This window comes from Diplodia corticola, assembly GCF_001883845.1.
Source record: "Diplodia corticola strain CBS 112549 chromosome Unknown scaffold43, whole genome shotgun sequence".
NCBI lineage: Eukaryota > Fungi > Ascomycota > Dothideomycetes > Botryosphaeriales > Botryosphaeriaceae > Diplodia > Diplodia corticola.
The window spans coordinates 285,947-307,310 of NW_017971522.1; the positions used below are offsets into that span (position 1 = coordinate 285,947).

At 46.8% G+C, this 21,364-nt stretch overlaps 6 protein-coding genes across 6 annotated transcripts; 5 read left to right on the plus strand and 1 right to left on the minus strand.

Moving 5' to 3' along the window:
* Nucleotides 1–202: 202 nt before the first annotated feature.
* BKCO1_43000104 (c2h2 finger domain-containing protein) lies at nt 203–2,554 on the plus strand (the record flags this gene model as incomplete). Its single annotated transcript, XM_020275958.1, has 5 exons — nt 203–1,105; nt 1,153–1,269; nt 1,329–1,414; nt 1,463–2,084; nt 2,138–2,554. 5 exons carry the CDS (start codon nt 203–205, stop codon nt 2,552–2,554), a joined length of 2,145 nt encoding a protein of 714 aa, XP_020128151.1.
* Nucleotides 2,555–3,329: 775 nt separating this feature from the next.
* BKCO1_43000105 (uncharacterized protein) lies at nt 3,330–5,090 on the plus strand (the record flags this gene model as incomplete). The annotated part of the gene is made up of 1 exon (XM_020275959.1): nt 3,330–5,090. One exon carries the CDS (start codon nt 3,330–3,332, stop codon nt 5,088–5,090), a length of 1,761 nt encoding a protein of 586 aa, XP_020128189.1.
* A 506-nt stretch (nt 5,091–5,596) lies between these two features.
* BKCO1_43000106 (uncharacterized protein) lies at nt 5,597–7,009 on the plus strand (the record flags this gene model as incomplete). The annotated part of the gene is made up of 1 exon (XM_020275960.1): nt 5,597–7,009. One exon carries the CDS (start codon nt 5,597–5,599, stop codon nt 7,007–7,009), a length of 1,413 nt encoding a protein of 470 aa, XP_020128141.1.
* A 140-nt stretch (nt 7,010–7,149) lies between these two features.
* BKCO1_43000107 (pre-mrna-splicing factor cwc21) lies at nt 7,150–7,740 on the minus strand (the record flags this gene model as incomplete). Its single annotated transcript, XM_020275961.1, has 2 exons — nt 7,150–7,456; nt 7,508–7,740. The coding sequence occupies 2 exons, from the start codon at nt 7,738–7,740 to the stop codon at nt 7,150–7,152; spliced, it is 540 nt and encodes a 179-aa protein (XP_020128142.1).
* A 167-nt stretch (nt 7,741–7,907) lies between these two features.
* On the plus strand, nt 7,908–9,297 carry BKCO1_43000108 (cell division cycle protein 123; the record flags this gene model as incomplete). The annotated part of the gene is made up of 2 exons (XM_020275962.1): nt 7,908–8,023; nt 8,091–9,297. The coding sequence occupies 2 exons, from the start codon at nt 7,908–7,910 to the stop codon at nt 9,295–9,297; spliced, it is 1,323 nt and encodes a 440-aa protein (XP_020128149.1).
* Nucleotides 9,298–9,681: 384 nt separating this feature from the next.
* BKCO1_43000109 (fad nad binding oxidoreductase) lies at nt 9,682–10,905 on the plus strand (the record flags this gene model as incomplete). The annotated part of the gene is made up of 1 exon (XM_020275963.1): nt 9,682–10,905. One exon carries the CDS (start codon nt 9,682–9,684, stop codon nt 10,903–10,905), a length of 1,224 nt encoding a protein of 407 aa, XP_020128150.1.
* Between the last annotated feature and the right edge of the window lie 10,459 nt (nt 10,906–21,364).

Here is a 21,364-nt window from a genome sequence, read left to right on the forward strand (position 1 = left end):
AGACGGGAATCAAACGCTCGTCTGCTGGAGCCAGCGTCCGGGCAGCGTCCGGGCAGCGTCCGGGCAGCGTCCGGGCAGCGGCCGGGCCGGGCTAGGCCCGTGACCGTCCTGCCTGGGGCGGCGCCCAAAATAGAGGGTCCCCCGTGGAGAAAACGCCGCCCGCCCCTCGTCTCCTCCGCAGTACGGAGTACCGCTGTCCGTTATGTCATCCCTCTCGCCCGCCCAAGACGAGCCCGCGTGGTACAAGTGCAGGCACTGCGCCGACCAGTTCAAGCGCGAGGACCACCTGCGCCGCCACGAGCTCAGCCATGGCTTCCCGCGCTTCCTGTGCGACCACCCCGCCTGCGGCATGCGCTTCCACCGCAAGGACGTCCTGCAGCGACACAAGCTCGTCCACCAGCCCAATCCCCTAAAGCGGAGGCGCAAGCCGCGCCGCGGCGCCATTCCCCGCGGCCCTATCCAGCAGACCTCAGACTCGTCCACCACACCGCCGGCCGATCTCGATCTGCAGCCCGTCGCCCAGGTCCCGCTGCCCTCCTCCGCCGCCGCCGCCGCTGCCCTCACTCCGCCCCGCCACCATGCCGCCAGCATCTCGTCGCAGTCGCCGCCCGACGACCACCACCAGCCTGCCGCCCTGGCCGCCCACGCCGACTCGTTCAACCTGGCCACCGAGTGGGACTACGCCATCCAGGAATGGCCCGAGTTCCCCATGCCCGGCGGCGTGCCCAACTTCGTGCAGCCGTCCTGGCAGAACTGCCTGATGCCCGTCTTCGATTCCACCACCTCGCCCCTCATCCCTCCCTCCCTGGCCCTCGCCCATGCCCCCAACGCCTCCTTTCCCCTGGATGCTGCCTTGCTGCCGCCGCCCGCTCTGCCCATGTCGCCGCAAGATATGCAAGTGTGCGCCGTCAAGTTCCGCCAGAGATTCCTGCCGCGCATCCCTTTCCTCCACTACCTGACCTGCGAGCACGAGTGCATGGCCCAGAATTCCGCCCTGTATTACACCATGGCCATGGCTGGCTCCCTCTATCTTGACAACTACCGTTCAAAGGCCGCCAGGATGCACAAGCTCGCCTCCGAAACATTGCAAAAACAGTCTCGGATGGTAAGCTCTTGAGCCCTCGTGCCGAATTCCGACTAAGCTTCCTGCAGGGCAACCCCAGTCTTCAAGACCTCCAAGCCAGGATTCTGATCATAGATTTCGCCGTTTGGTACGGCAACGAAGAGATGCGGAGGTGGGCAAGCCGAGAGAAGCACGCTTTGTCCCAGGTTAGCTGCTTCGAACGCTTCTTACATCTCCTTGCCTCGCTCACTCATACCGTGCGTAGGCTTTGCTTGAATTCATGTCAACCACACTGCCACCCTTGAGCTATGATGACTGGGGCATGTGGAGATTGCGAGAAGAAATCAAGAGGTACGGAAAGCGGCCGCCGTAGCCCTTGACAATAGCTGAAGCCTCCAGGACTGGTTTCGCTCTCTTCGTCAACTGTGTCATGCAGTCGACCTTCTACGGCCATGATACCCCGGCCTTGGTCAATGCCATAGAGCTATCTCTTCCGAGCCCCGAGAGTGTTTGGGAAGCCACTTCCGAGGCCGAATGGCAAGTACAGGTCGAGCTCCTCGGCTTACGGGGAAAGTCGGAGATCATCTTCCCGATTGCTGCCCATGCCATCCTTTCTCAAGACACGGAATACTCGACCGATTACGAGCTAGCCACCCTGTTTGGACAGTTCATCCTTCTCTGCGTCATCATGGACTCGTACAATGCCGCCGCCAAACTCCCCACCAATTATTTGACCGTCGAAGGCTGGCAGACCCGAGACATGGCATTGTTCCGGCTGCGCGACACCATAGATGGTGCTTTGGGTCTCTGGACCGAGCTTTGGTGGGCAAGTCCGGAGTGTTTGTGGGACGCCAATGTCCCCGCGCACCCGCGCATCGAGAACATATTTCTGCATCTCTACATCACCACGAAACTACACAAGAACCAAGACTCGTCTCGGGATCGACCGGCTTGGACTTTCAAGCCCATCGAATGCGCCACGTCCATGTTTACCAGCGTTTCCAAAGCCGGCTTCACCGAGGTACAGTACACATTGGGGCCCCGGTGCGATTTTACATGGCTGACACAAGATAGGTTGCGACATACGCTGCTCACATACTTAGTTTCTCTTGCTACTACGTCGCTGTTGAAATGGCTCGTACCATGTCAAACTGGCTCAGGATGATCGCTGCACCGTCCTACGGCCCGCTCACCCGCCGCGACACTGAGATAGTTACAAAATTGCGCCAGGGTGTCAGACGGCACGTGGCCCCTCCACCTGCAGCGCCCGCCACCAAGCTGGAAACTCTCCTGGGCGCTGCCCCAGTCTCTTCCCCTAAACTTTTGCGAGATGGGTCAAGCTTGGAGGAACTGATCAGGCGAGTCGAGGAAATTTGGACACTCGGCATGGGCGGCCATCAGTGGAGAGAAGACGAGGTAAAAGGCGTCGCAGTGCGGCCCTTTCAGTCAGCACCGAGGCCGAATCTGGAAACTCCGGTGCCTATACCCTAAATGTCAGCACAGCCAGTTTCAGCCGCCACTGCTCATCTCCATCTGGTGGCCTACTGTCTCCATGCTGTACGTTTTAGGTATAGTCCAGTCATCATGTGGGCTTGGCTCGTCTCAAGAAAGCGATGAGCTCGGGGTCTGTCATTCCATCAGGCATGTCCAGGTTCTTGCTCTCTCGGCATGTCATTACTAGTCAAGCCCTTCAGCTTCTCTGGTACAGTGTTTGAAAGCCGACGAAGAGATCACCAGTCGTGTTTTATGCCCTCTGTACTGCTTCATGGCGATGATAACGTTCAACAAGGAGATGTGTTGAATCGCGCCCAACGAGGTTACCCGCGCATGTGACAATGGAGCGGCAGTAGCCGCCGGGGTGGCCAAAAGGTAACTGATCCAAAGCCTCGGTCAAAATCCAGCACTAGCCGCTAACAGCATGGTGTACCAGACGTGGCGGGCGGGAGGGACGGTCCGAACTACGAGCATGCTGCTTGGAGAAGCGCGTTGATGCTACTGAACCATGGTCCCCACCTTATTTACCCATCGCGGCCAACCAACCCTCTGCAACGGCCGTTGTTTCCGCACATGCCATTTCTGCCTTTCCTCGGCTTTGCAATGAAGTGGTTGACAAACGAAAACTTTTCTCACCGCCAACCCTGGTACTGCTACTCCATGGGGCATTGCACTTTCCGTGGGCGGAGCACACGGTCTGGGGTACATCTAAAAAGCACATGCAGCTCAACAACATCAACACCAATAGCTCCAATCAACACTACTCTCAATCATGCCTACCATGTCGTACCAGAACCCCCGCCAGATGGGGACTAAGAGATTGCAACGCTACAAGATGCAGACTATGCTTTGCCTACCCCCGCCTCCAGCATGGAGGACAACAGCAAAGAAACCATCATATGACGCCTCGCCATCCCTCACCTCATCCTCTGAGGTCGACAATGCCATCGCCCTGCCTGCCCATAAGGTCGAGGATGCGACAAACGAGGAAGGCGTCCCCGTCCCGACCAAGAACCTCCCGCCGCCGCCACCCGTCACGCTCCAGGCCACCTCGTGCAAGCATTACTACCCAGTCGCGCATAACAGCCGCGCTCACCGGGCCTACACGTACAAAGGATACGACGCGCCGCTCTGTCCGCACTGCGCCATCGCCGCCCCGTCCACCACTACCGAGCCCACCAGCGGCGGCGACGAAGAGCAAGAGAGAAAGGAAAGAGCAAAAGGCTCGACAACGATAACCGCGACCCGCTGCGGCCACCCCATCACCGTGCGCCGCCGCACCGCTGCCATCATCGCTGCCAACCCGCTGACCTTCCGATCTCCGCCCACCCGCTATCCCGATCATAACAACAATAACGATAAAAACGATAAAAATAATGATAACAACGGAAGAGAGGGAGACGAGAAGGAAGGACGCTCCCCCAACGCAAACGATATAGACACTTGCTGCAGTAGCAAAACCAACGACACACAGCACAAAGTCCCCATGGAGCCCTGGCCCGGCTTCACCCGCTCTTCTTCTTCTTCTTCTTCTTCTTCTTCTTCTTCTTCTTCTTCGCCCTCCGCCTGCGGCCGCGCACAACACCAACAACAGCACTGGCAGCAACGCAAGCCCATCCGCGCGGACCTCAACGCCGAGCGCTGCGTCCGGTGCGTGGAGGTGGAATACGCCCGCTCGCGACAGGAGCTGCAGCGCGCGCGCGTCGAGGTCGACAAGGCGTATCAGGAGAACGAGGACCTGTCGTCGTCGTTGTCGTCGTCGTCGTCGTTGGGGGGCATGATGGCGAGGGCCTTGAGAGACGACGAGGGCGAGAATAGAGCGAGTTCGCTGCTGGGATGTTGGAGAAGGAGGTGCGTGGAGTTGAGGTGCGGGTTGGAGGTTTTGGTTAGGGAAAGGGAGAGGGCGGAGGAGGAGGAGAGGGAGGAGAGGGAGGAGAAGGAGAAGGTGGTGTGGAAGGTGGTGGTGGATGAGGATGTGGATATTAAGGGAGGGGCTGCTGCGAGGGCAAGGGTGGATGAGGGCGTGGGGTTGGGGATGAGGAGGGGGAGTTTGGGGAGTTTACGGAGTGTGAAGAGTTTGAAGAGTTTGTCGAGGTCGATGAGTTGGGGGAAGAGGAAGGCGGAGAAGCATGGTAGAGATGGTGGTGGTGGTGGTGGTGGTGCTACAGCTGCATTGCGGCCGGCATTGAAGATGTCGTCGATGGAGGGTGGTGGCGGCAACGCGGAAGGGGAGGAGAAAAAGAAGAAGAAGGCGGCAACTGTCCGCTTCGACCCGAAATCGACGGACTTTGATATGCGCCCACGAGATGTTTCGCGGTTCGAGAGACAGAACCCGTGTTATCGGCCGGGAAAGTGGGCCATTGATGGGCTGCTGCTGGACACAAGTGGCTGGAACTTGGTGACGGAGAAGGAGATAAGGGATTGGCATTTTCCAACGCGGTATTTTGGCAACCCGGAGGAGGAGGGCGAGAGAACACGCGAAGCCGCCAAGTGGTTCAGAGGGAAAAAGCAAAGGTCGTGGTGGCTTTGGTGAACTAAATAGGTTCTCGGCCTACTAAAAATTGGATGTACTGAAACTGGTGATTCTAGCTGCAAATGAAGTGTGTGTTCTCGCACCCGCTTTGGATCCGGACGTCAGCTTTGCACTGACACGATGGGCTGTTGCCTTGGGCTTGGTCCAATAGTCCGGCGAACTTCATACGGAATAAATGCGGTACTGTGCACTCATGAGACGTGGCTTGATGGAAAATTTGAGTAGTGTGGTGATACATCGGGACAATGACTTCACTGCAGGGCTGATCTAGGATCGGCACCAGCGCCCAAATTTGTGAACCACAGTGCATTTCGGTTGAAACTGCAAGCTAGAAGGAAAATTCTGCCTGTGGGTTCTATCTGTACCGGCCTGGTTGCTCTATTTAAAGGCTCCTTCTGCCGTGTGTGGCACGGGAAAGCGTTGCTCCGCACACTGCCATCCAAAACCCTCCCAACAAAATCAACCACCAAGCACACACTCACTTCGCAGTCGACAAGTTCTCCAAGATGTCTCGATCAACTGCCATTTGCCCGATTTGTGGCACCGCCTACTATCATGAAAACAGCCACGCACGGGACACTAGCATGAGCTTGATCACCCCCACGCAGAGAAGCAGCTCCATGGAGAATCGCAACACAGCTCTCGCAGAACCACCCATCACGCCCAGTTCACTGCTACAGTCATACAGCCCCGACCTGTGCCTCGAGTGCGCACGCTACTGCGCCCGGACACTAACGAGAGACTACAAACGATTAAAAGAAAAGCTGTTCGCGGAAGAAGAGTCTTATAGGCAGGCACAAAAGAACAACCGGAGCCCGCCGTCGTCGTCGATCAAGGGTGGCAACGGCACGCACGCGTCACGTAACAAAGACGCGCGGTCGCACCAAAAGAAACTGGAAAAGCGCTGCAAGCAGTTGAGGACGCTGCTCTGTCTGATCCGGAAGACGAAATGCAGAGTCGCCAACGCGGATCTGGCGGAGGAGAGGCGCAGAGAGGAGTTGGCCAAGATTGTGGAGGAGGCGAATGGCTTGATCGATGGCTTGATTGATGGGGATATGATGGGCGCGGAGGAGGCTGGGAAGCTGAGGATGGAGTTGAAGAGGCTGTATGCAGAGGCTGTTGGGGCTACCGAGGATCTGAACGTCGATCAGGAAGCGAAGAGAGCAAAGGACGGTGCCAAGTCCACAGCCAGGAAAGTGTCGTTCGCGCCTGGTCTGTTTGACGAGCTGGATCCAGTCGTAGCGGAGCCGAGAGGACGGAGAGGCAACGGGTACTTCCGCCGAATTAGTCCTGAGTACCAGCCGGGGGTTTATGCAAGAAAAGCATACTACGACACGTCTGGGTTTTTGCAGGATCCAGATGAGTATGGGAAGGGGGTACAGACGGAGTATCCCAAGTATCAGCCAGTCCGCACGCTCAATTGGATTGCTGAACCCTCGACTTACGCCACACCGATGGTCATCCTGACGGACGAGCTGGGCAATAGCCGTACGCTCGTGCGAGCAACATTGCCGAGCAGCAGGTCGGTTCCTTTCACGGCGGTGATGGACCCCAAAATCCATGTTGTACGCCTCGTATCCTCGCGGCTTATCCAGCAAAAAGTAGATGACTTTCTGAACCGCCCAAAACCGAAGAAAAAGTGGAGAATGGAGCTTCACCACAGCCACTTTCTCGACGATTTCGGAATGGAGCGAGAACTATCCTGGATACACGACGAGTTGTGGATCAAAACCTCGTATACAAAAAGAAAAGGCGGAGAGAAGATCACCAAGGACATCCACTCAGAGCCATGGCACGAGTCTGTGAGATACGCGAAGAGGCAGGAGGCATTCAGAGTGATTTGCGGATGGGCAAAGAAGGGGAAGACAGAAAGGACTGGCTCCTTCGAAGGAACGCAAAGGACACTAGTGCGCCGTTAGCATGTAGAGCAGCCAGGTGTTGGTTTTGAAATGAGAAATAACATTTGCGCCATTTACTTTTGCAACTCCAACCAAAACGCCTTGCCGTGCCAGATAACGCCGCTCGTGCCATGCGGGATTATACGCCCATGGTATCCAAGTTACTCGCTGTCTTCATCCCTGGCCCTCCTCCGATCCTCGTCATCGCCGGCTTCTTTCTTCATGGTCTCGCGCAGTCTCTCCTCCTGTCTCCTCCAATGGCTGCCTTCCTCGTAGTCCTTGCTGATCCCCAACGCCTTCCTCAGCTTCTCGCTCTCCTCGATCTTGGCGGCGGCGAGCTCGTGGACTTGGTGCTGTTTGAGATTGCGGGCCTTGGCCTTGTCGAGGCGCTCGTTGGACGTGTCGGCCTCCTTCTGAAGCTTCTTGCGAAGTGCATCGCACTGGTCGTCGATCTCATCTTCGTCGACACTGCACAAGGCGCGTTAGCCGTGTTACGCATTCAGCCTCATGCCGACTCACCCTTCGTCTTCCAAGCGGTCACGGAGCTCGAACACCTTCACTTCTATTTCGCGCTTGCGGTCGTGCTCGAGGATGCCCTGGTCAGGCTGGCGCTGGCGGAGTTGCTTGATCTGGTCGTAATCTTTGGTGTAGGGTGCGGCCTGGTCGCGCGGCTTGAGCTGCGACAGGTTCCGCTGCACGTATCCCGAGGTACCGCTGCCGCGGGGTGTGGTGAGGCCGACGTTGGAGGACATGTTATGGGCTGGGTGTTCGTGGAGAAACGGTGGTGTTGCGGAGAAGGTGGTGTCTGCAATTCGAGGGCCCGCGTCAAGCGGCGCGAGTCATTTCGCCCCGCGATGACGCTTCGGGTGAATTACTTTCTGCGCCCCTCTACCTTCACAATCTCTCTCCGGCAGCCAACATGGCCGAGCCTGAGCAGTCGTCCGCCTCGGAAGATGCGCCGCTGACGCACCTTCCCTTTCCTCCTGTCACAAAGCAGCACGTCCTCAACTGTTCTTTCCACTCGTGGCATCCCAGGTAATTGTTGCCCCGCCAGCGGTTGCGCTCTGGAAGGCTCGCTTGCTCACAGAATTGTCTTCTCAAGATACCGCAAAATCACGCCCAAGGCTCGTCTGATACCGCTCTCGCGACCCTTCCTGAACTACCTGCGCGCCGACGGTATTATCTTGCCCCCCGACGAAGAAGCTTCCCAACGCGACTGGTCCGACGACGACAGCGGTATCTTTTCCTCGACCGAAACCCCGGACGAGGATGGCGACGGCGACGAGGATCCCTCGAGAGAATGGCCCGAGATTCACAACGCCATACGAGACATCATTGTAGAGCTTGGCGGGAAGGTGTGCCCCAAGCTAAACTGGTCGTCGCCAAAAGACGCAACATGGATCAACGCCACAAACACCATGGACTGTCGGACACCAGGCGACATATACATGATGCTGAAGAGCTCCGACTTCATCACTCATGATCTCGAGCAGGCCTTCGCCGACACCGAGGATGCTCCTGCTGTCGAGGGGGATCGGACGATTGCAAGCGAGTCCGAGGTGCCGTACCACCTGGTCCTGCGCAAGTTCTTCATGATAAACCCCTCGGTCGAGTTCCGCTGCTTCGTAAGGAACCGACGGCTGCTCGCAATCACACAGCGCGATCCCAATCACTATGAGTTCCTGGGCCCGATGGTTGACCAGCTGCGTAGGGTCATCAATGCCCTGTTCGAAGATCATCTGCGCGACGGCTTCCCCGATCCAAACTTTGCGTTTGACGTCTACGTCCCGCCCAAGTATGACAAGGCATGGCTGATAGACATCAATCCCTGGGCTCAGAGGACGGATCCATTGCTCTTCAGCTGGCTCGAGCTCCTTACCATGGACGGACCTGAGCATCTCGAAGAGACGATGAGAAAGGAAAAGGAAGAGGAAGAGAGGGAGGGGTTTGTGCGACTGCAGCTGCGGCCAGCCAACTCTGAACCATCAGCTGCACAGCCTGACCCTGCATCGATACCTGCTGAAGATGATGACGATGATGATGATGCGAAGACAGCGACCCCGGACTCGGATGACGAGGCGGATGAAGAAATATGGATTCCCGAATTGCGACTTGTCAAGAGAGATGACCCAGAAGCCTATTCGTTTGCTTCCCCGGCCTACAGCGCCCACAAGCTGCCTAAGGATGTTGTCGATGCTAGCAACGCCGGCGAAGGCGGGATGCGCGAGTTCGCGGAGAAGTGGAAGGAAATCCTTGCCAGGGAGCAAGAGGCAGATAGAAATTACTCAAGCTCAGAGGATGGCGCGTAGAAAGCGGGAAGGCAAAAATAGAGAAAAGTGTTCCTCAATGAGTTACATGCAGCCATGCTTAGGCACCTAGCATTCACCCCGGTATCTCGAGAGGATAGAAGCGCTGTGCGTGCAGCAAGAGTCCTCTGCCGGCGATCGTAAATAACATTGACATAAGGTCGACAGATACATAGAAGCGGCAAAAAGCAATTCGCGAGTTGCGATCGGTTATGAGCACATCCCACTCATGTGACGTCAGCGGGGCAATGGCACCCGACGAACTTTCCCTCCGCCACTCTTCGCCGCATTTGATTTTCACCACACAACATCACCACCCGCGCAAACAACCATCTCCCCTTCTCATCGATCGCCGTGGCTCTTCTCCGACGACTCACACGCCCAACAATGGCATCCGAAACGCCCAAGAACATTGTTGTAATAGGCGGCGGCATTATTGGCAGCACGAGCGCCTACTTCCTCTCGCACCACACCGCCTTCGACCCCGCCACAACAAACATCACCCTGCTCGAAGCCACAGAAATTGCCGGTGGCGCCAGCGGCAAGGCAGGTGGCCTCCTGGGCCTTTGGGCCTACCCGTCATGCATCGTGCCCCTCTCCTTCCGTTTGCACAAAGAGCTGGCCGACAAGCACGACGGCGCCCAGCGCTGGGGCTACCGCGGCGTGCACTGCGGGCAGATTCTCATGAAGGGACGGCCCGTGAAGAAGAGCGCGGACGTCGGCGAGAGCGTGAGCCTGCAGAAGCGGACGCCGGAGGCGCTGGGCCAGCTGCGCGCTGCGGGCGTGCCGAAGGAGCTCGACTGGGTCGTTCCGGAAGGAGTGAGGGCGTACGAGGAGATGGGCGCGCCGGACGACACGGCACAGGTGCATCCGTACCACTTCACAACCAGCATGGCTCGATTGGCGGAGGAGAAGGGCGCCAAGATCGTTCTGGGAAGTGTGACGGATATCAACACTGAAGGGGGTGAGGTGCGGGGCTTTACTTACACCCCGAAGGATGGTGGAGAGGCGCAGACTCTACCAGCCGACAGCGTCGTCATCTCTGCTGGCCCCTGGACACGCAACGTTTGGCCGAAGGCCCCTATCTCGGCGACACGCGCCCACAGCGTTGTCATCAAGCCTCCTCGGGACGTGTCCAACTACGCTTTGTTCACGAGTATCGACCTTCCTGCGGAGTCCGGTGCGTCCGGCAAGCGTCGAGGTTATGGGAAGACTGTATCACCGGAGATCTACGCCCGGCCTTTCCAAGAGGTCTATGCATGTGGCGAAGGAGACCATCTCGTGCCACTGCCCAAGACGACGGAGAACGTAGAGGTGGACCAGCAACGCTGCCAGGAGATCATTGACCATGTGTCTGCGGTTAGCGACGAGCTGCGTGACGGCGAGGTCACTGCTCGGCAGGCATGCTACCTCCCCAACGTGAGCAGAGGCGGCGGCGGCCCGATGATCGGAAAGGTGCCCGGCATAAAGGGACTGGTCATTGCGGCGGGCCACACGTGCTGGGGCATCCAGAACGGGCCGGGGACGGGCAAACTGGTGAGTGAAATCGTGTGGGATGGTAAGGCGAAGAGCGCGAACATTGCCAGCTTGGATCCTGCAAAGTGGCTGTGAGGCCCACTTGGCGTGAAGAAAAGGCATGCAGGGTAGCAGTCGGCTATTCTCCAGCTCAATGCAGGCATTCAAACAGCTTCAGATCAGCAGTGTGTGGACTGGACGAACGCTTGTGTGCGTTGAAACCTCACATTGACATCAGGACGGCATGTGTTGCGTTGCGCCATGTAGATCAGTGAAAGCGGCGGATAATCCGACTGTAGGTGGTTAGCCAAGTGGGTGTGCGGGACCCTTGCTTGAGTCCATCTACTGTGCAGCCTTATCTCATAAATCAGACCCTCTTGCGGGAGGATGCCAAGCGCCTGAATTGGGTTTAGCATAATATAGCAGATTAGCGCATCGTATATTAGCCAATTAAATCGTATCGTTATCCTCCTCCGTAGGAGGGTTTAAGTATATATAGGCCTAACTTTACGTATATCTATTATACCTCTACTAAGAAACGATACCCTCGTCTTTAGTAGTATACTTCTTACTACTAATACTATCGTAAGGCCCTAATAGTATATATAATCGATAGCCTAATTAATTCTCTATAGCTATAGATAGATATAAATCCTATCGGGCGAATACTAGCGAAGCTATCGAGCCTCTTAAGTAGCCCTTCTTTAAGCTCGCCCTTCTACTAATATATATTCTCTAATAGGCCTCCCGCTATTAACGATAACTCTAATAACGACGATAATACTCTTTTTAGTCCTAGTCTAGGCTCTAGCGATTCTAAGGACTTAGAAGACGATATAAACGATTTTATATACGTTAACGATACTCCGCTTAGTAGTCGGCGTATAAGAAGTCGATATATATAATATAATATACGATAGAGGCTTCGAAAGGTATTTACTATAATACGAAAGATTAATATAAGCTTTAGATACCTCGCTATTATATAGACTAGTAAAGATATCGATCTATCTTCTTATATAAATATAATACTAGCCCGGCGATAGAAGAAAGTATATAATATCTTTAGAAATCTAGTCGTTTAAGTACTCGTATTATTAACTATTAGCGACTACTATAAAGAGCTTAATACTCTTATTCGTTATAGTAATTTATATACCCTCTTTAACCGCTACTACGGTCGTTTCGATTATAGTAAAGATTTTAAGAGTCTTAATATCGAACGTATTATTAAGAATCTATAAAATATTACTTCTATATAGTATAGTATACTCTTAAGAGTTATATCTAATTAACGCTTCTATTAATCTAGCTATAGTAGTAAACCTTAAATAGTAGCGATTACGAGGTATATATATACTATTACTAGTATAGTCTATTATTCGCGCTAGCGAATTAATTTAAACTTCTTATAGTTCGCGTTAAATACGTATCTAATAAGCTCTAGAACGAAGCGAAGAATATTATAAACTCTTAGCGGTTTAGATATATACTATAGATATATATCGGCGAAGAGATTAATAGAGACTATCGTAGAAGAGATAAAAATATATATATATCTCGACTTTCTTATCTACGTTACTAGAGAACTAAACTATTAAGTAACTACTAAGAGGTCTTCTCTTAGTACTTAGTATATATTATATATACGTTTCGAAGATATTAACTACTAAGTAACTACTAAGTCGTTCTTTTCCCGGATTATCTACGGTTATTAGAGACTTTAACTACTAAGTAACTACTAAGTTATAGTTCTTCTAGTTTTAGCCGCGTTTACCGGAGATATCTAACTACTAAGTAACTACTAAGTAGTAGTTTCTCTAGTTTTATTCGTATTTATTAGAGACTCTAACTACTAAGTAACTACTAAGTAAGAATCTTACTAATATTCGTATATATAGAAGTAGATTAAGCGCTACGTAGCGAATCTATATACTATAATATACTACGATAATATTAATTTTAAAAGTATAGTACGAGATAAGTATCTTAGCTATAAGACGGTTATACGTAATCTTATAACTTTCGCGCTTATTATATATCTAGAAATACCGAAGAACGGCCTACGTTAAGATATATATAATTCTATAATCGAACTCTACTAGAGCGATATAATAGAGTCGCCTAGTATCTTTAGATTTAACGTCGATAATATTAGTAGTTAAATTATACGCGGTCTTCTAATAAATACTATCGCGAGGGTTTTTCTAAATATCGTTAGAGATATCTTTAAGAATTACTAGTCGCTTCGCCCTTTAATACCGAATATCTATCGTCTAGATATATATAAGACGTTATATTAGTAGCTTAGCGCGATCTACGAAAACGAAGAAACTATCTAGAATATCTATAATATCTACGATAATATATTTCTATAATATCTTAGACTAAAGAGTTTAACGAATTTCGAGAATCGCTTCTAGCTCGTATATAGCGACTAACTTACGTTATAGTTAATACGAAGTATAAAGGGCTAATAATATCGCGTAAAAGAGTATTATAATCGACGTTAATAGCTACTTAGTATTTCTACTTAATTCTATATTTAAATAAACCTCGTAAATACGCTCGTCTATACGTACTAGAATTCTATCGACTATCGCGAAGAGACGGTTTACTATATTAAGTCTAATATTAAGTTATAGAATCGTAGTTAATATAGTCGAGATAACGCTAAGTATTACTAGCTCGAATCTCTTCTTATCTAAAGCTATACGACTCGTATAGTAATATTATTCTATACTACTATATAGTAGCGCGCGTTACTTAATACTACTAATCTTAGCAATATAGATAAAATTAAGAGCTCGCTCTCTTATCTATTATTAAATTAGTTTCTTACTCTTATAGACGACGTTTAAAGCTACTTAAGTACTAAGAATACTTAGAATAGATTAATATACGAGGATATTAGCTTTCGTACCCTTTATCGATTTCTACGTAAAGTAGAATTACTATTAGCTATACGATATACCGTAAAGTACGTAAACGTCGATCTATTATAGTATCTAGTAGATTTATTAATCGTCTTATTCTTCGGAGCTGCGTAATATAATTATAGATATAAGATAATATACTATTAGTAGCTTCTTAAACTAGCTATCTCGATATTAGATCTCTAAGCTACTATCCTATTATCCGGCCTTATTATAAGGTATAAGGCACGAATAGAAAGCTTAAGATAGATATAAGAAGAGGGCTTATAATTAATAGACGAATTTTTAAGGAATTCGGCCTTCGCCCGTAGGCCGAAGGGCTTTTATATATAGCTAAGCGAGAGTTACGTAACTAGTACGTAACTTCTATAAATCTCGTATACGAAGCGTATACGAGACGCGGCTATAGATTCTTATACTATTTCTTCTACTATAAAGATTAACTACGACCCCGTAAAGAATAAAAAAACTTAAAAATCTTATATACCTTCTACGAGGAAAATCTTTCTTATTAAAAAGAAAAAAGCTCGTAGCTAGAATCGTTAAGAAAATTTCTAGGCGCGAAAACCGTAGTCTATACCCCTTAAAATATCCGCTTTTATCTATATTATAAGTAGATACGCGGAGTATACTTAACGCGTATAACTATTATACGCGGGTTAAATATATAGCGCTATACGCTAGAGTAATAGAAAAGTTTAGCTACTCTAGACCGTTACGCGGCTTAGAGTATTTAGAAGTAAAACTCTATTAGAAGTTTAATTTTACGTAGGGAAAGTAGTAATTACTTTCTACGTAATAGCGGTTATTTTATCTTTTATCTTTTTAGATTTATAATCGCGAGTCTCGTATATAGCTTAAGTATTTTAGAACTATTATTTATACGTTTTAGGTACGTATAGTATACGCGGCGCGTACTTCTCCCCCGATATTTCTTTATAGTAATTATATTAGGCGTATTTATCTTTATAGAGTTTACTACTATTACTCGTAATTCTTAGTTTACGGCTAGATTTAGTAGCTAGTATTATTATATCTATATCTATTAGCTAGATAATAGGTTCTTACCCCTTTATAAGTAGTACTTAGGCGTTAGATAGGTATAATTTCTTCTATTAGATAGGTACGTTTTTATAGAGTTCGGGTCTATACGTTTTACGTACGCGTACCGTAGAAGAAGTTAGTAAGAAGCCTTCGTATATTAGAGTTCTCTTACGCGATTATTTTCTAACTCTACGCTATATCTATTTTCTAATATAGCTTTATTTTTAACTTTCTTTTACGGCTTTATCGCTTATTCTTCGACGTCTTCTATTACTCTAGAAGCTAGTCCTATAGATAGTATAGATAAGAAAGAGAAGAAGCTATCTCGTATAAGCTAGCTCGGTCTTAAATTAGCTTAGAATAAAGATAAAAGTAAGACTCGGGCTCGCTATAAGCCGTTTAGTATATAGAACGTCTCTCGACGTCGTCTCGTTAGTATCTACGATCTAGCTTCTTATTAGAAGCCGATTCCGCCTTATTATAAGGCCTTTTATAAACGTTATCTTTTATACTAGACTTCCGCTTCTTAGATCGATAATAACGTAAAGGATATTATTAAGTAGAACTATATACGTAAGATACCGCTCTTAAAGTACTAGAGGTATACTAGAGCGCGGTACGATTATACTTAAATAAGTTTTATCCTACGATTCGTATACGCGTCGTATTTTTAGCTAACTCTTTTCGCCTATCTAGCCGTCTTCCGAGTTTCGCCGCGCTATAAACGTATTATTATTTATACGCTAGTAGGCTATTCGTTATAATACTTCTAAAAAGTAGAATCTAGTTCGTAGCTACGCCTCTAAATATCTTAACTACGTTAAGAACTTCCGCCGGCTTAAGAAGGCTCGCGTTAAGAACGCTAGTAGTTTTAAGAAGTACTTATACGCTCGATAAATCTCTCGCGACTATAATCTTTAACGTAAGTAGATAAGGGCTTTCTTAACCGTCCGCTTTTACTTTTACTAACCCTTAGTATAGCTTAGTATAAACGGTATCGGTTTAATACTTCTTACGAACTAACGTATCGACGTAGCTACTAAGAACCGCCTTTTACGTAGCTAGAATAACCTCTTTAAGAAAAATAGCCTCGATTTAAACCGCGATAAGTCCCTCGACGAAAGTAATAGCTAGAAGAGTATACGATAATACTAGTACGAGCCCTTAGTAAAGTAAGAGGTAAAGAATAGATAAAATTTAGTTTTAATATTTAGCGAGGTTTTAGGGTTCTTTACGAGTTAGATTAGACTTAGAGTTTTATATAAATTAGATACGCTTCTCGTACGCGGCGCTTACGCCTAGTAATAAAAATCTATTCTTCTTATATTATAGTTATTAACCCGAAAGTTTTCGTAAGTTAATCGATTCTATAGAATTTCCTAACTACGAAAGAAACTACGGTTTTTATTTCGAGTATCTTTCGGCGACGTATTAATCTCGGCCGTAATATACGATATATTTAGTAGCTTTCGCCCTTTAACTCTAAATTCTAAAGACTAAGCTTTTACCGCTTCGTCTTATTTTTTAAGCTAGAAGGTCTTCCCCGCTCGCGTTTTATAGATTTTTCGCCTACTTACGATAAATCCCCGTATACTCTTCGTACGCTCTTCGTATTTTTAGGATTATTTCCTAGTAGGTCTTTTTAAGATTTTTTATCTTATTATAAAGGTTCTTCGCGTACTCTTCGTACGCGTTTCGTATCTAGTAGATTTATTCCTTTAGAGTATCGTTAACGATATTTATCGAGTAGTTTCTAGTAGTTCTCGAGTTCGTACTCGTACTTCTACTTATTATATTTATTTAGCTAGCCTAGCTATTTAATAAGATACTACGAACTACGGGAGCCGTCTTTATAATTAACGACGGCCTTAACCTCCTATATATTCTCTAACTCTATAGCGGGCGGTTAGAAATCGGGCTTTACGGAGTATAGCTCTAAAAGAAATATATAGAAGATAGAATAGAGCCGCGCTATTAAGGCTAGTAGCTTAAGCTAGTAGGTAGAGTTTCTAACCTCCTTAATAATCTTAAAGGGACTAAGAAATCGGCCGTTTAGCTTCTTATAAGGTCGCTTCGTACGAATATTCTTCGTAGATAGTAGAACCTCGTCCCCTATTTTAAAGTGGCGATCTAGGCGGCCTTTATTATAGTACTAAGCCTAGAGCTACTATACGTATAAAATTATCTAGTATATACGTACGTATACGCTACGTATACGTTTAATATACGCTTTAGCTACGTCGGGCGCGAGAGTAATATCCTCGATACTTAAGAGTACTACTATAAGACTTTTTATTTAGTTAGATTTAAGAATACCGTCTAACGCCTTATTATCCGTACTATAGCTTAGAATATTAGAGGTATATTCGATAGTAGAGTATAACTTATTATTATACGCGAATACTACTTATAGTAGTAGTTTAGCCTAATTAGATTACTTCTAGTTAGAGTATATTCTTAAATACGTCTTAATCTCTTAGTTTTAACGTTTTATTTACCCGTTCGTTTACGGATAGAATATCGTACTAAGGCGTCGTTTAATACCTAGTTCGTAGTATAAAATAGACTAGTATTCGCTAGTAAATACTAACCCTCTATTCGAGACGATAAAGTCCGAAATAATCGTCTATAAGAAGTATAATTCGAGTAGAGTCGTAAGATTCTTTACGTCGATCGTCTTACGTACCGGAAAGTAAAATATCTTCTTAGTAGCGCGGTCTACGACTACTAGAATAAAGTTATATAAGCCCCTATCGCGGCCCCTTAATTTAAGAAGGTCCGTAATAAAATCGAGCGAGAGATATTTCTACGGTTCTCGTTTTATCTTAACCGGCTATAGAAGGCTATAGGGCTTATAGCGACGTATCTTATATCTTTAGTAGGCGTTATATATATTAATATAGGCCTTAACTTTCTTATTTAGGCCGGGCTACTCGTACTTACGTACGATTACTTTATATATACGTTTAAAGCTATAGTAGCCGCCCGTAGAATCGTTATAGTTATATCTAATAATCTCGTCCCGTAGAGGGGTATTATAAGAGACGTAGACCTTTATATAGTAGCGTAAGAGGCTATCTTAGTCGAAGAACTAACTTTTAGCCGTAAGTTTCTTCGGGATTTAAGTCCGGCGCTAGACGACGATATCGTCTTCCCGCTAGACCTTCTTAATAAATAAGAATAGTAATCTTAGAGGTTCCTCTATAGCTAGTTTTTCGTTAAGTATAGCTACTACTATTACTTAACGTAGTACGAAGCTTCGAGCTTTTTTTATACCGGCGAGGGCTTACGCTAGCCGTAAGCTTTTCTTATCTAGAAGTTCGAAATCCTAGGCCCTCGCGTTATTACGGTTTTCGCTAGCCGCGCTAGTATATACGGCGGTAATAAGTCCTAGTAGAGAAACGAAGAGCGTATTATCTAATTAGCTATCGTAGCGCGGATCTCTTATATACTCTTTATATACGCTACGCGTAGTAGGGGTAGTAGCCCCTAGAGAACTATTTATAAGTTCCCGTATCTATAGCTTCTATTATAACGTTAGTAATATAGCGTCTAGATATATCTTCTTTTTAACCTCTTTAAACCTTAATACGTAATCGGGTCGCCTAGAGAGAGAATCGGCGGGGTTAGAGATTCTAGATTTATATTTAATCTTAAAGTTGAACTTCGCTAGCGTTTTAGCGTAGCGGGTCTAACGTTCTAATAACTTTTTAGTACTTATAAAGTATCTAAGATTATTATAATCGTAGAGTACGTGCGTCGGGTACGAGGCGTATACGAGAAAGTATTACTATACGTTAAAGTATTTAATAATAGCTAGTAGTTTCTTATCGTACGTATTATAGCGTACTTCTATAGCCGTAAACTTCTTATTATAGTAGATAATAGATAACTAGTATTTTTAGTCGCCCTTCTACGCTTAGGGCTAGAGTAGAATACTAGCTAAGACGAAATCCGATATATTAGTAATAAGTATTAGCTATAATACTAGATCGTAGTACCGGAGGACTAGGCTATACGAAAAGGCGTCTTTTAGCGTACGAAACGTATACGCAACGTCGTCTAGCTAGTAGAACTAAATATACTACTTAGTTAGGCCCTTTTAGAACTTCTTTATAGGTGCTCTCTTAGGTGCCCGAGTAGCGTCCCGGAGGAGGTTATTTAGAGGCTTAGTAATAGAGAAGTAGTTCTATATAAATCGCCTATAGAAGTTAGTAAAGCTAAGAAATACTTATATATTATAAAAGAAGCTAGATTCCGGCTATTCTTAAATAGCCTTTACGCGTTCGGGATCTATTACGACGCCGCTAGACGTTACGATAAACTCTAAAAACTCTACGTAGGTCGTATAGAAGATATATTTTAATATCTTAATATATAAGCTCTAGTCCCGGAGGCGCTAGAGCATCTACTAAACGTATTAGACGTAATCTTTCTCGTTTTAAGAGTAGATTAAGATATTATCTAGATATACGACGTAGATAGTATCTATAAGGCTTTCGAGAGCTTTATTAATATAGCTCTAGAACGTAGCCGGCGCGTTAGCTAGGCTAAAGAATATAACGAGATACTTAAATAGGCCGTATCTTATCTTAAAGGCCGTTTTCCACTCGTCGCCCTTACGAATATAGAGCCTATAATAGGCGTTATATAAGTCTAGCTTCGTAAAGATCTTCGCGTAAGATATACGGTTTAATAGTTCGCTAATAAGAGAAAGCGAGTATCGATTCTTAATCGTAACCTAATTTAGCCCTCGATAATTAATATATAATCGTATAGTCCCGTTAGGCTTAGGAACGAAGAGGATTAGCGCGCTAGTAGAAGACTTACTAGACCGAATCTAGCCCTTCTTAAGAGCCTTATTAAGATATTCTCGTAGAATCTATAGCTCTCTTAGCGAGAGGTTATAGATAGATATCTAGGGCGGCGACTTATCGTCCTCTAAGTCGATCGTATAGTTATATTCGGAGTTCTAGACTAGCTTACCGGCTAGTTCGTTTAATACGATATTCGTAAAGTTTTAGTATTAACTTAGAAGTCCTTCTTATAGCGCGGTAACTATTACGGCTATAAGAATAGAATTACTCTACGCTTCTAATATAAAGTATATATATTACGTATACGCGGCGCTAGTACGTCGCGGGTAATATATAGAATTACGATCTCCGCCTCTCTACGTTAGTAGGAGCTAGTTCTAACTAGAAATCTTATCTTCTAGATTAATTTAGTAGACGGAATCGTCTAAGGCTAGTTAACTAGCGAATTATACCGTAGAGATAAGCTCGATACGGTCTTAATATAAATTACTCTATTTAAGAGTATTTATATTAAAGCGGGCGATAAGATCGGCCGCTTTTAGCTAGTCTAGACTAAGAATTAGGTCGTAACCCTCGAAGAACGCGTTCTAGAATAGGCGCGGTCCGATAATTCGCTTAACGCCTATTCCGTCTTTAGCCCGAAGGGTAAGTTTATAGAAGTTCTATATAGTTATAAAATAGCTATCTAAGAACTATACGCGGAGCGTACGCTTAACGTACGAGAAGAATACGCGATAGATACTTACTAGATCTTACTTAATAAGGTTTATATCGCTTTCTAAATCTAAGAGGGCCTTTAAGACTATTAGCTCTTTCGGCGACTCTAGAAGAACGTTTATAATAATTTATCCGGTTAAGCCTTAGTCGACTAGTCCTAGAGATAGGCGGCTTAGAGCCGCTACTAGAACTATTCTTTTCTCGAGGTCTTATCGTTCTTTAAGCTATCGGCTCTAAAAGGGGGTTAGTTACTAGCCGAGTTTTTATTAAACCGGCGAAAGCCCGAGTTACGCTTCGTATACGAAGCGCCTACGTCTTATCTATAAATCGACTTCTAGAAGTCTTCTTAGCGAGGCGGCTTATATTAGCTCGAGTTTCTCGACCGACCTCGCCTACTATCGGTAGAGTAGGCTAGACGCGAGCGTTTATAGCCTACGCCCTAGCGCTATTATTTCTCTATCTACGCTATCTTAACTAAGCCGAGCGTCTACTTAAGGCTAATAATTAAGTCGTAGAGTTTCTTAACCCCTCGAATAGTCTTTATCGTAGAGTATTTAAGGAGTTCTTTACGATAAACCTCTAGGAGGTTTATAAAGAAGAGATCGATAAGAAGGTTCTTATCGGCTATTATATATAAAAGCTATTTATATAGGCTTTCTATACGGGCGCGGTACTTCTAATACGACGTACTAGGCTTTATTAGAAAGCGATAGAATATAATCGTATTCTCGTACCGCCGTAAGATAGAGTTTCTTACTTAATCTTAAACGATTACTTTAAACTTCTTAAAGAGAAGCTCCTCTCGGGTTATAAATTTATCTAGACGTTAGTAAACGTACTAGGCGATTACTTTATACTTCGCGAGGCTTTAGAGGGCCTAGCGAATCCACTTCTCGGTATCTTAGTCTTATAAATTAAGTATATTAAACTTATTATTTAACTCGTTAATCTACTTATCGAAATAGTACTAGATCGTAGTTTATAGTTCGGAAACGTTCTTTTCTCGCTAGATCGCCTTCCGCGCTTTAAAGTCGAGATATA